Source organism: Mastacembelus armatus, chromosome 16 (genome assembly GCF_900324485.2).
Source record: "Mastacembelus armatus chromosome 16, fMasArm1.2, whole genome shotgun sequence".
NCBI lineage: Eukaryota > Metazoa > Chordata > Actinopteri > Synbranchiformes > Mastacembelidae > Mastacembelus > Mastacembelus armatus.
The window spans coordinates 3,587,071-3,599,827 of record NC_046648.1 but is presented as its reverse complement, the minus strand read 5'-3'; the positions used below and the strand labels follow the sequence as shown (position 1 = coordinate 3,599,827).

Here is a 12,757-nt window from a genome sequence, read left to right as displayed (position 1 = left end):
ATCAATTATGGATGAGCTGAGAGAACTTTGACATGTTAAACCTCTTAGAGAGGCCAGAGGTGGAGCAGCAAGAGAAATGGGAGTGAGAACTCCAACCTTCTCTTTTTTAGAGAGAAGGACAGATTCATCTCAGACATATTATAATCGTATTGTTAAAATGTAGACTCTTATTGCGGTGCACCCGTTGGGATAATACATGTCGGATAATGGACATGCTGTCATTGAAAGTGCTAATGCTGCATAGTCAGCATAACATATGTTGAAAAAACAAATCATAATATCCCATTATCCACAGTAAAATTAATTTCTAATTAAATTATTGTCATTACAGTAAATGATGTTTGTTCTGTAGCAATAACAACGCTGTGACTCATTTTTACCCAATATCAATCCAGTAATCCAGTACTCCATATTTGTTCAATATGCATATGTTTCGGTTTCCACATAGTATTTAAATATATACATGGTATGTACTTACTTTATGACAAAAAATGTTACTCCATTGTTCGCTAACCTTTTCTTCCCCTGTCTCTGCTGGTATTATTAATATATTTGGTATATACTCAGTAAGTATCAATGCTCCATTTGTAAACTGGTCTACTGAAAAGCAATTTTAAAGCATACCATCTTAAAAGCAACCTCAGCTGGTTAGGACACATATTGTTAACTAGTGTGCACAATTCACCAACGAAGCACATTTATTACCACTTGGAAGCACCTCAGACATTTTCAGCAACAATAGAAGTCACCATATTTATGCAGAATGCCTGAAGGTGCCCAACCTACAACCCAACTCATGCAAAAACCATTAGGGCTTTAGGCCCTAAAAAAAGGAGAAATGCAGAATAACATTGTGTTGTCCAAGAGGAGAACTAAGAAATACATTGAGAAGATCGTTGGAGATCAATATTCCATTTGGTCTCCAAGACTCTACTAGACAGTAGATAGGCTAATGTTTTGCTGGATAAGCAACCTGTGTATGTGTGCGTAAAAATGCTTGGACATTAATTTCTATGACTGCAGAAAGAAAAAGGCCTGGGAGCTGCTCGGGGCTTCATGTCACACAACAAGCCAGCCTGTGCAGCTGTCTTCAACTATTGAGGTCAGGTTGGGTTTCTTCATTGTAAACTCAAAATACAGCACAAGAGAGTGAACCAAAGACATATGAGCACTGGAGCATTTAGGAAGCAAAGAAATACGACCATCCAGGGCAGAGGTGTTATGATTCCATGCTCTCACAGCTAAATATTTGTTTTAATTACTGGGTCAAAAAAATGACAGATAAAAGATACAAAAAATAGGGTTAACAGCACAGTTTGGATAAGTCAGTACACTGAGTTCTTTCACCTGATGCTAACCCACTCGGGGGAGTTTGTGCATAGCAGGTCAACATCAGCATTACCATTGAACCACACTGATTCAAGCAAGTTTCCTGTGTCAGTGTTCACCCAACCCTCAGCATGGTCCAAAACTCAGCACATTGTTCACAGATTTTGTTTTAAGAACATTAATCTATGAAAATAAACTGTTCATTCGGGCAAGAATTAAAACAAAAACATTGAAAGTGAAATTATAAATGACAGGTAAATAAGCAAAGAAAATTATATTAATATTTTTTACTCTGCAATTCGTCCCTATGGCAAAGAAGAGCCAGCCACTTTAGACAAGAACGACTTTACAGTAAACCTTGTCTTTAACCCTTATTATACAGACTGCAACTACCATTCTGATACCAGGATATGCCTAATATTTATGTGCTAACTTAAGTTATGATGGAATATTAAAGTGTTAACAGATAAGTGTTTCTTCCTTCAGTGTCAAAATCCTCATAATAGGTCCAGCTATTAAAAAGATTATATATTTTAAAATATATTCTGAGATTACCTCAGAATACGTCAGGGTTACAGTTAATACATCAAACAATACTCTGTGGCATAACAGTTATGGCCATTGTTAATAACTGCATTAATTCTCAGAGCACCCTATAAAAATGTTTTTCAATAATATTGACAGAAATATCCATAAACATTTAACATCAACTGTCAAATATTGAGCTTAGCGCATCACTGGCACAGGTGACCTTTGTTCTGTAGCCTGTGCTACTCTGAAATGCTGGGAGGATTTCTCCCTATTCCCTTCACCTCTTTCTCTCTCTCTCTCTCTCTGTCTCTGTTTCATACACACACACACACACACACACACACACGCAAACACACACAGAGGCACTTGTGCACTCACCTTCTCCTGGCTCATTAATCAACGACAGATTATCAGGAAAGTGACACCTTCATGATTACAATGTTTCTGGGGAACTTTTTAATATGAGTTTAGTTGGAAAGGAGATGCAAATTAGCATGCACACTTCAAAGTGCAACAGGGTTATGATTGAGATTGCAGTAGATTAAGTCTCATGACATGAAGCCACAATCTGAAACTTGAAGGCACAACTAAATGAACATAAAATCTCAAGAACAATACAGACATGTCGAAGGTCTTTATGGTTCCATTTATGACTCCAGATTTAAATTGTCGTACCTTGATAATAACTGCCTGATTAGTTAATATCATTTATAAAGAGTAGGTTTGTGTTTCCTGTTGTACATGTTGGATGCTCCTACATTACATCACGGCTGATCACTGTTATCTATCCTAAACTTTATGTACAATCACTTTTAAATCATTCAACTTAGAACTTAGAACTGATAATAACTGGTTGTTGCAATAAACACAGCCCCTTTGTCCTGAACTGGAATAGCACCCTTCTCTTGCTCCACTTAAAATGCAGAACATCCCTGCTTCTCCACATCTGCCCAAGAAAAAAAAAAACAGAAGCTTCTCTTTTAATCTTTAAACGCTAAACAAGCATGAACGCCTGCCGTCGCCTTCATTTTCCGTCTAAAAGCATATACTAGTGTTTCTAAATATTTTATTATAGGCACTGGATAACACTGGGTAACACAGTGGATAATGAAAAGGTATACACCGAGGGGAGAAGGGAGCATGTGGGCAGTATAGTTTAGTAAATGTGTCTATCAGATTTTTTTTTACTGACTGCGGCCTAATTCCTTAAGAGTAGAGGTGCATGCAAAGAGCTGAGTAGTGCGTGTGCGTCAGGTGCGCTCAGACCATCCCCAAAATCAACGTCAAAACTTTCTCTGTCTTCCACTGGGCGTGAGGTTGAAAATACATTTAGTCTCGGCCTGTCATGATACACTGAGTGTTAGATGAAGAAAAGTTGATTTTACAAACGAAACGTCTAAATTAATAGGACCAAACAGAGCTGCGCTTAAGTGTGTGTCTGTGTGTGTGTGAGGGAGAGATGTGAGTCAGTGCACGGTTGAATGGTTCCGGCGGGTTGTTAATGTTAAGGTGGCATTAGAGTTAATGCAAATTAAAAAGCGCTGGCTGATCCCTTTTGACCCCAACCCCCCTGTTCACAGCTTTAATACGGCCATTTGCTTGGAGGTACTAACCCCCTATAATTCAATTTGTCAAAATGAATGAAAGAACAGACACTTTATAGAGCCCCCCCACCCCACCCCACCTTACGTCCAAAAATAAAGCAGAAAAAAGCGAGGTAGAAGTTACTTAACCGAAACAGAAGCAACTTCGTCTTTATAGCTCTTTATTACTTCTTTCATCTGTAAATGAAAGCGAGCAATTATTGCAAGGTGCCGGTATCATATTATTATGTTGGCCCCGGTCCCCTAGATAGTCATCAATCACTCTCAATCGACCTGTCACCGGCGGGCAGAGCTCCAGCTGGAGAGGAGAGAAGAGGAGAGGAGGAGGAGGAGGAGGAGGAGGAGTACATCATCATTAATTTGAGGAGTGACCCCCGGGGCTATCCACATGTCTCAACCCGGGATTCTCCAAGCAAAGTAGTGCGCACCGGTGCTTAGTGCTGTGGCGAACCAGTTTTGGAAGCTTCAGGTTACTGCAGTTTTAGGAGCCCACCTGATCAAAACAAGCGTGATAGATAGATAGATAGATAGATAGATAGATAGATAGATAGATAGATAGATAGATAGATATTGAGCACATGTGTCAAGTTCATGTTGAGAGGTGCAAACTTCCTACATATTATTAAACAATTTTGAAGAGCCACTGGGATTTTGAGCACAGCCTGAAACCAAAGGATGATCTATTTTAAGTGGGTGATTGTTAGTTTAAAGCCAAATACGAATATTTTTAAATGCATTTGTATCTAAGTACATTTTCCCTGTAGCCTGGAGGGATTATTTCTCTGCTCAGGATGAAAATATTTTTTTCCTAATTAGTTTATGATCAGTTATTTCCTCATTTGGTTAGCATCAGTGTGGAGGAATGAGAGACGAGTGCATTTAAACTGATACATGCCTTCGCATATTCAAGTCAATGATTGGCTTAATTGATTGATTGGGACTGCGAATTCATCTCTGCCATATCGTTTTTTTTAAATTCATTGTTCTCTTGATTCCTCTGAAAGATTTTCTTGTTGGATTGTTCCTGTGGTTTTGTCGTCATCCTCAGAAAGAAAATGCATATTAAAGTTACAGTCTGGTCATTTTTAGAGTGGGAAACTTCTGACGTCAGAGTCACCGCCGTTTAAAACAACCTGCCTCTGCTGCTGACGTCTTTTATACTACTTTTTTATAAGGCAAAAATATGTATCTGACAACAAAGTGATTATTCTAGTCAACGATAGCTCATGTTGCCTTAATTCATTTGTTTATTCCCAATAGAGTTTTTTAAAAAAGAAAAAAAGAAGAGTTACGATTTTCTTAATTAATTATTTTTTTTGTTTTTTTCTGTTAAAAGGCGGTTGAGTGGGGGGGCATTTTACAGAAATTAAACATGCTACTCTGCTTCGCCCTATAAGCATCCTAGGAGCCTGTGCTTACCAATCAATTGGTACAGTCAAAACAGAGCCGCAGCCTGCGTTAGAGTGGAGACCTTCAGTCTCGCTTTATTTCTGGATATTGGGGGACCTCTCTACCATGTCATATCCACAGTTTGGATATCCCTATTCGTCTGCTCCACAAGTAAGTTCATGTAACTACATTTGTTGAGTTAATAGGTTGTTCTACTTTTGTTATTGCAGCGATTGATTATCCACCTCTTTAAGCTTGATCCTTTTACGCACAAGAGTCGCGGACGCTTTCACTGTTTTCGGCTATCGGAAAGGTGTTGCGTTACAGCCAGTGATACCTGTGCTCCTGCAGCGATAAAAAAAGGGGGTAAGAAGAGTGTAACGTGAAACCAAAGAGACCCCCGACTTCCCGATCACTGATTTCTGCAAGATAATAGCCGCTCTGTATTGTCAACCATATGTTTCCCTGCGCTGGAACACACATGCCAGCTTGTTCTGTACACGCTGTGTGTGTTTTGCGCCATAACGCAGCTGCTGTTTTGTTTTGGCGTTGTGCCATGACAATAATTTGGGCATTACTTTGGGTATTACTAGGCGATGCTAGGAAAACATGTTGTATCGCTTTGTAACGCATGTGTTTCATTTGGATCAAAGTTAACAGACGGGCCATTTTACGCGCACATTACAACAGCAATATGAGGCGTGATTCATCATCAAATACCAGTCTGTACAAGTCATTCGGTGTTGTAATTTAGATGTTCTGAAAAATGTTGAGAACGAGGGTGAACAACTTGGGTTAGTTCGTAATAACCAAAATCGTTTAAAACTTGCAGTCAGAAAAGAAATAGTTTTGATAACGTAGAATATCTGGAGACTGTCGATTTTCTTTGACATTTAAAAAAATATCAAAGTTATAAACTAACTTTAAATCGAGAGTGCTGACTCTTAGCATCGGCTTTGTTTAAATGCAGCACTACATAAAGTATAAAAATCACTTTAAAATGATGAATTCTCTCTCGGTCTCCACCCAGTTCCTCATGACAACCAACTCTCTGACCACTTGCTGCGAGTCAACCGGCAGATCCATAGCCGACTCCGGAGTGGCGGCGTCCGGGCAGACACCAGTCTACTGCCCCGTGTACGAGAGCCGGCTACTGGCCACAGCGAGGCATGAGCTCAGCTCGGCGGCCGCGCTGGGCGTGTACGGGAGCCCATACACCGGCGGTCAAGGCTATGGGAATTACGTTACATACGGCACGGACGCCTCGGCTTTCTACTCTCTGGTAAGCCCTTCATCTGATCCCTCTTGGCATTGATTAATGGATCCGCAGGGTGCTGAGACTTGAGCCAGCAGCACCTCTCCTCTTTTTTACGCCCTTCAGTGCAAAATACTGAAGCTATTTATTGCATTTCTTCTTAAATTCCCTAAAACCAACTTAAGTAAATTAAAAGATCCTGTATTTGATGTAGTCAAGCGATATCTCAGACAAAAATATGAACATATATAAGCCCACATATATTTGATTTTAATTTCATCATTCCACTGTTACTGAAACAACTTGGCTTGACAACGAATTGATTCAAACAGACTTTGAAGACTCAGTATTTGATAAAAATATAACAAATTATAATAAAAATGTATTAAAATGAAATTTCACACATATTCTAAGAAGATTATATGGGCCTGCAAAGTTCAACAATGTTATTTATTCCAGTTGATTTTATGTGTGAATTGTGATGCTAAGGGTAATTAGAATACCTATTTGCATTCACTAAGAGATCATTTGTTCTACAATAATTAAACCTGCGGATACTGTGCTGCATGTCCTCCTAGAACCATCTCATAAACTTACCTGTCCTGAACTCTCCACTGAGCAAGCCTATTAACTCACTGTCCTATTAGTTTCAATTTGAAAACTTCTATTTTGAAAGTTTTGACATTGCATTTGTGATATATAACCTATGATGTATGTGTCACACATATCCTATGTGTTACTTTGCACATATTACTGTTCCATGTTTCACTTAGCACAAGAGTATTTCTGTCATTCTCTGATTTGCACTACAACCCTCATCAACAGCCAACACAAATAAGTGCTGTGCATATGCTCTTTTTAGCAGCAGGTGAGTCATTTAATAACTCAGAGCTGTTGTCCTATGTGTGCCACTCTTAAACACTTGTTTTCATATATGACTGCAGGGTACATTCGATACAAAAGATGGCACAGCTTCTGCGCATGCGGGAATAACCCAGGCGACAGCGTACTACCCTTATGATCCTACTTTGGGACAGTATCAGTATGACAGGTATGTTTCTGTGACAGTTAACTGTGCTTGATATGTTTTTAACAGTAAGAAGCTTGATTATCAATGCAAGCATCCAAGTGAACTTTAATCCAAGTGGATTTTAGTACAGTGATGCAAAATACATGTGAAAGGTGTCCAGGTGGAAACATCAGAACTTCTAATTTACAAAGCTTTACATGTTTATAGTGACTTTTGAGAGCCATGAGAAGAACAAGAGTCAAATTTGGTTAAAAGGTACTGCATGCTACAGCGTAGGGGGAGTTTTCCAGTATTAAATCAGTCATCCCTGACAGGTCAAGCTCATTCTGATCACGTTTGGCAACAATGGGTGATCACCTTCATCCCATGACACATTTCTTTCCTGATGGGGTGAATTGCTTCAGAAGAGCCATGCCCCCCTACAGCAAGACATAAGGCCTCATCAGTTTTGTGAAGAGCATGCCTGCCATATTGAAAGGTCTTCCCAATAATCAGATGACATCCAAATGAAATGTGTCATATGGTGAAAATATTGGGTGTGAATGATAATTCACCTGATTATGTAAATTGTGATTAGTATGCTCTTTGAGTGGAGTCGACAACTTTATAGAAGCGAGCACTAACAGAACTACATCGCAGGGGATGGAACAGAAAGCATTTCTGATTTTACACTGCAGAACAAAGTGTCATATTGATAAGTCTTTATCAAAATTAGAGTTCACGTAACCCAAGAGCTGACCTCTGTCACCATTCAACCTAAATCCAGATTAATACTATAAAGGAAATACTAGTAATACCACATACAGAAAAGGGTTTATATCTAAAACAAAATATAATCAGTAGCATTCAGATAAACATGCAGACCTACAGCATTACCACTCTGTCTGTGCCTGCCTTTAACCTGTGGGCCCATCATTACACTCAATAAAGCAATTTTACAGTCTGTTTTATCTATGAAGGAACAACATAGAGTAAGGACTATTGCAGCGCTCTTCTCCCTTTGATTCCCTTAGCAGCGCTTGACCTGCACTAAGCTATACGACGCAAGAGAGGCCTCATAAAAGCCTCCTTTTTTTACAGCTCACTGCTTATTGAAAATCAACACTGTGCATTTTAAATGTGAGTTTATGGTTGTTTGTGGCAAAGGAGAGGATGCAAAAGGAGTCATATACTGCACTAAGAATGGTTGTAATAGGTAATACATTGAAAGGATGTGGAAAATTAGAGATGCATACGGTTCAAACACATTTGGCAGTATTGCTGCTAAAACATATTATTTTGTGGAATAATTTGCACATTTCCAAGAGCTCCTTAGAGCAGAACTGCTTTGGGCACTATAGCTTATGTGCTTTGGATTTCTTGACTAGTTTCAAGAAAGTCGTGTGTAACAAAATCACCTCTAACTTTAATTTTGTCAGCCTTGTGAAGTATTTTATATGGTAATAGCATGTCCATTCGGTACACACACAATGAGGTGTAATACATAATGTACAGTATTATACATCTAAAGCTGGGTGGTTTACCTTTTACCTCCTCCCCTATCCTCTATTTCTAAATTATGTCTCTAAACTGACATGGATTTACAGTATTTATTTTTAATACACATATATATACATCTTGACACAATTATTATATAACAATTATAACATTATAACTGTTAGGTTTATGTCAGGCAACAAAGCATATTATGCATAATTTCAAGAAGATCCCAAGAAGCAGATGGCTTTGTCATGGTTGTCAGGAGAGAAACTGCTCGGGCAACACATTGGAAATTGCCATGCAACAAGCATCAAGTATTATATTTACCCTCTCATTATCATTGTGGTTGTGTTCTTCTCATTAACAGATATGGTTCCATGGATGGGGGAACAAGGCGGAAGAACGCTACGCGTGAGACAACAAGTACGCTGAAGGCCTGGCTGCAGGAGCACAGGAAGAACCCATACCCAACTAAAGGCGAGAAGATCATGCTGGCCATCATCACAAAGATGACCCTGACACAGGTCTCCACCTGGTTCGCAAACGCCAGGCGGAGGCTCAAGAAGGAGAACAAGATGACCTGGCCGCCCAGAAACAAGGGCTCGGACGAGAAGAGATATGACGAGGATGAGGATGGCTCTCAGGAGGAGCAGATAAAGAGTGAGAACAACGATGATGGTTAGTGTTTCTTGTTGCTCTGCGAAATTAAAGTAAACCTGTAAAGTTTTATGCATAATAGTTTGGTCATATTTAAAAACAGCACATCAATCGCATTTCTGCTTAAAAAACAATTACATTGTGATACAATTAGTGTCAGTAAGCTGCACTTCTTTTTTTAAATGCAGTCACTCCTCACTTATGCTTTAACAGTGGATTAAATCCACACTGCAGAAGGATAATGATGATTGTAATGATAATGATAATTAGACTAATAATAAAAGCAACAAAGAGGAATATAATGATTGTAATACTGATTATACTGTATAAGTTTCACTAAAATTTAAAATCTACATTATTTTTGATTTGCTTGCACTCTGTGGATGAGGGCAAAAATTAGAACAGGCTCAGGTGTGATCATCAAGTCTGTCATTGGATTTTTATGGCTTCCAGTGTAAGAATTAGATTTTCTAAAGTAGTGCTTCCTAATGATGATTAGGACCAAATGACATGCAATTGGTTTTTCTGTAGCTTTTATATTTATATTTAAACAGTGTTATTATGATTATTGAAAGGTGCTGCACCAGCCTGCCATAATAGACTCCAGTGTACAGGCCTCAGTCAGCTCCACACAGGCCACACTGGAAGGTCAAGCCACAAAACTCAGCTTTGACTTTTGTAAACTTCCATAGCTGATGTGAGTTATAGGTTCGGATTGAATGAACTAACTTGATCTTTTTAGAGTAGAATTAGAGAATAAATTTTAGTGCATCAAGTCGATGTACCTACTTTAAAGTTGAATTTATTCCTGTTGAGACTTTTACTTATTTTGATGATGAGCACAGACTTGAGGTCAAAGCTGCAGTTTAAAAGTGTGATTGCAAGTTCAATGTTTGACTCCAGAGTGACTGCCATTATCTGATTCCTTGCCAAGACTCATGACACCATATATTTCGCTGACACGTTTGCCGGTTCTCTTTTTCCCAGAGACGAGGAGTCGGCCTGATAAGGATCTTCAGTTGAGCGACCTGGACGATTTCGACACGCTGGAGTCTGAGAGCTCGGAGTGTGAGCTGAAGCACCGATACCATATGAACACACACATGTCAACGACGGCCGACTGTCCCACCGAGCACCTCATCAAGGACGCGTCTCTAAAAATCGCCATCCCCGTTTCTCTCGGGGGGGAGCAGGACTTGAGCAAAAGTTGTCTGAAAACGACTCCGGATGACTTCCAGCCGGACAGCAGACAGCAGGCAAAGGCGTGCTATAATCAGCAGCCCCAGCAGCAAGGTCACCAGATATTAGACGGCAAACCTCGGATCTGGTCTTTGGCCCAGACCGCGACGTCCCTGAACCAGACTGAGTACCCATCCTGTATGCTGAGGTGCCAGCCGCCGCCCTCCTCCCTAACCCCGTCCCCCGCCGCTACCTCACCCGTGACCGGTCTGGACAACAGGCAGGACTCCCCGGTCACGACCCTGAGAAACTGGGTGGACGGGGTTTTCCACGACCCCTTGTTCAGGCACAGCACTTTGAGCCAGGCACTGACCAACACCACCGTCTCTTGGACCACGAACACCAAAGGCGCCATTCTGGAGGCTGACAGGAGCGCGGCGGCCTTGCAGCAGCACCAAGACTCCTCCAAAGACAGTGCCATGAGTTTCCCAAAAAGCATCAACAAACTTTTCTGCTCCTAACAAAACCAAAATGACGCTTTCATTGCAGAAAGAGAAACTTTTTGTGGCTGAATTGAAAGTCGGATGAAATAATCCTGTTACGCCCCCCATGTTCTCCCCTGTTATATTTGATTCGTTTTTAAAGCAACGGTAACTATATACTGTTACACTGGCGTTACACAAGTGAAATATCCGGATCCGTTTGGCTTATTTGATTCATCGCACGCACAAAACGTATCGAAATGTATGACTTAAAAAGTTTACATCCTGGGGGGAGGAAAGGCCTTTGGTTTACATGATTTTTAGTTTTATTTTCATTTACTATGCGCATGCAAATGTAATTAAATATTATTTAGGTCTGAGCAGTTGAGTATCACTGTTAAAAGAAAAAAAGAAGTCTCACAAATGCACAGCTCTCCTTGGAAGTGGATGAGAGTGTTTCGGCTTTGTTCACTAAATAAAAGCAGTCGGTTTCTGACGAGCGTTTCTGATGTGGCTGAGAGTTGCTGTCCATGGTGCTTAACTCCAGGCCTCGCTGGTCTCCCTGTCTTTTCTTGCATTTGTTCCATTTAAAACACCTTCTAATGCTCAACAACCGGGACACATGGAGCTGCTGTTAAATAAAGCACTTTCCTCATTCCAATTCATTCTTAACCCATTAAAACAGGCGCGATATAACATCTCCCACCCTCTTCTTTTTCAGAAAACACCCCCTTTCATTTAGTGACAGCGAGAAAATGAGCTCAAGCCTCAAGACAGAACAAAATCAGCATCTAAGATCTGCCTCATTAATTCCCTCTAAACAGGCTGTAATTGGGATGTTCGCAGTCATATTTCATGCCAGGCTATTGATTTCCCCTCTGCTCCCTGATAATATTATCGAAACATCTCAACAGCGTCCATGATGCAGCTGTCAGAAGGGTAAGTTATTCGCCATACGTCCATTAAAGGGTTCAAGACGGAGGCCCTGCGAAATAATTTGAAGTGAGGACTTTGCGTTTTGACACTAACCCCTCAATTTCCTAGAGATGGAGAGGCACCGTAGAGAAAACAGCCTGGCTGCTGATTCCCCCTCTGAAAAGTGAAAGGGCTTTGCGGGAGAGGCGCGCACGTCGGCTGAAAGTGAAAAGGGCAAAGGAACTCGAATTAGTTGTTGTTGTAGATAAAAGGGCAAAAAGCAAAGAGTCAAGGGTACTTGACAGTAATGGCGAAAGTGGAGCTCTCGGGGGACTCGGTGTGTCCTGTGAGAGGGGGGCCAGAGAGGGGTGGGGTGGGGGGGCTTTAGTGATGAATTTTAATGGGAAAAGCACAAACGATTCAGACCCCCCACCCCCTTTGGAAGAAAGTGCTGTGGTGGACAAAAGGGATTTTCTATATATCGGAGTCAGGATATATGTTTTTATTTAGCTCGGATAACCTTGCCTCGCAGCACTTTTAAAGCAAAGTTGACATGACCGCCAAATAAAATAGAGGAAAGACATAAATGTCAGGGGATAGATACCTGACAGGTGTACGTGGGGTTTTCACATTTCTCTTGATGTGGGTCTCTTTATTAGCCTGCGAGTAAAAAATAAAAATAAAAAAATGCGCGTTGATACTGATAGGAAGATTAGACTTAGGCTTAAAGTGAAAAGTGACCCCTAATAGGATAAAATAGCCTCGACATTTAATTAATTTAGCATGAAGACAGATTTTATTAGACCCCGAACCAAGTGGCTTTTTATTTTAAAGAGAGAGAGGCAGTGTGCAGAGGCAGAGAGAGAGACGGAGAGAGAGGAGGGGAGTCAGCTATAACTAAATCATT

The 12,757-nt window shown here is 40.4% G+C and overlaps 1 protein-coding gene across 2 annotated transcripts; it reads left to right on the top strand.

The window, feature by feature from the left end:
- Positions 1–4,891: 4,891 nt before the first annotated feature.
- irx4a (iroquois homeobox 4a) lies at positions 4,892–11,348 on the top strand. Of its 2 annotated transcripts, none has more exons than XM_026293935.1 (5): positions 4,892–5,024; positions 5,884–6,135; positions 7,053–7,159; positions 8,985–9,295; positions 10,262–11,348. In XM_026293935.1, the coding sequence occupies exons 1-5, from the start codon at positions 4,980–4,982 to the stop codon at positions 10,972–10,974; spliced, it is 1,428 nt and encodes a 475-aa protein (XP_026149720.1). In that variant the 5' UTR covers positions 4,892–4,979; the 3' UTR covers positions 10,975–11,348. The 2 variants fall into 2 exon arrangements, with proteins under 2 accessions (XP_026149720.1, XP_026149721.1); XM_026293936.1 differs by lacking the exon at positions 4,892–5,024 and adding an exon at positions 5,603–5,647.
- Positions 11,349–12,757: the final 1,409 nt, after the last annotated feature.

What these genes read in the sequence shown, in the direction of transcription:
- irx4a (XM_026293935.1), top strand. Translation starts at nt 4,980, where the DNA reads ATGTCATATCCACAGTTTGGATATCCCTATTCGTCTGCTCCACAA. An exon ending in CCTATTCGTCTGCTCCACAA is followed by an intron (nt 5,025 to 5,883) that starts GTAAGTTCATGT and finishes GTCTCCACCCAG; the next exon opens with TTCCTCATGACAACCAACTC. An exon ending in CCTCGGCTTTCTACTCTCTG is followed by an intron (nt 6,136 to 7,052) that starts GTAAGCCCTTCA and finishes ATATGACTGCAG; the next exon opens with GGTACATTCGATACAAAAGA.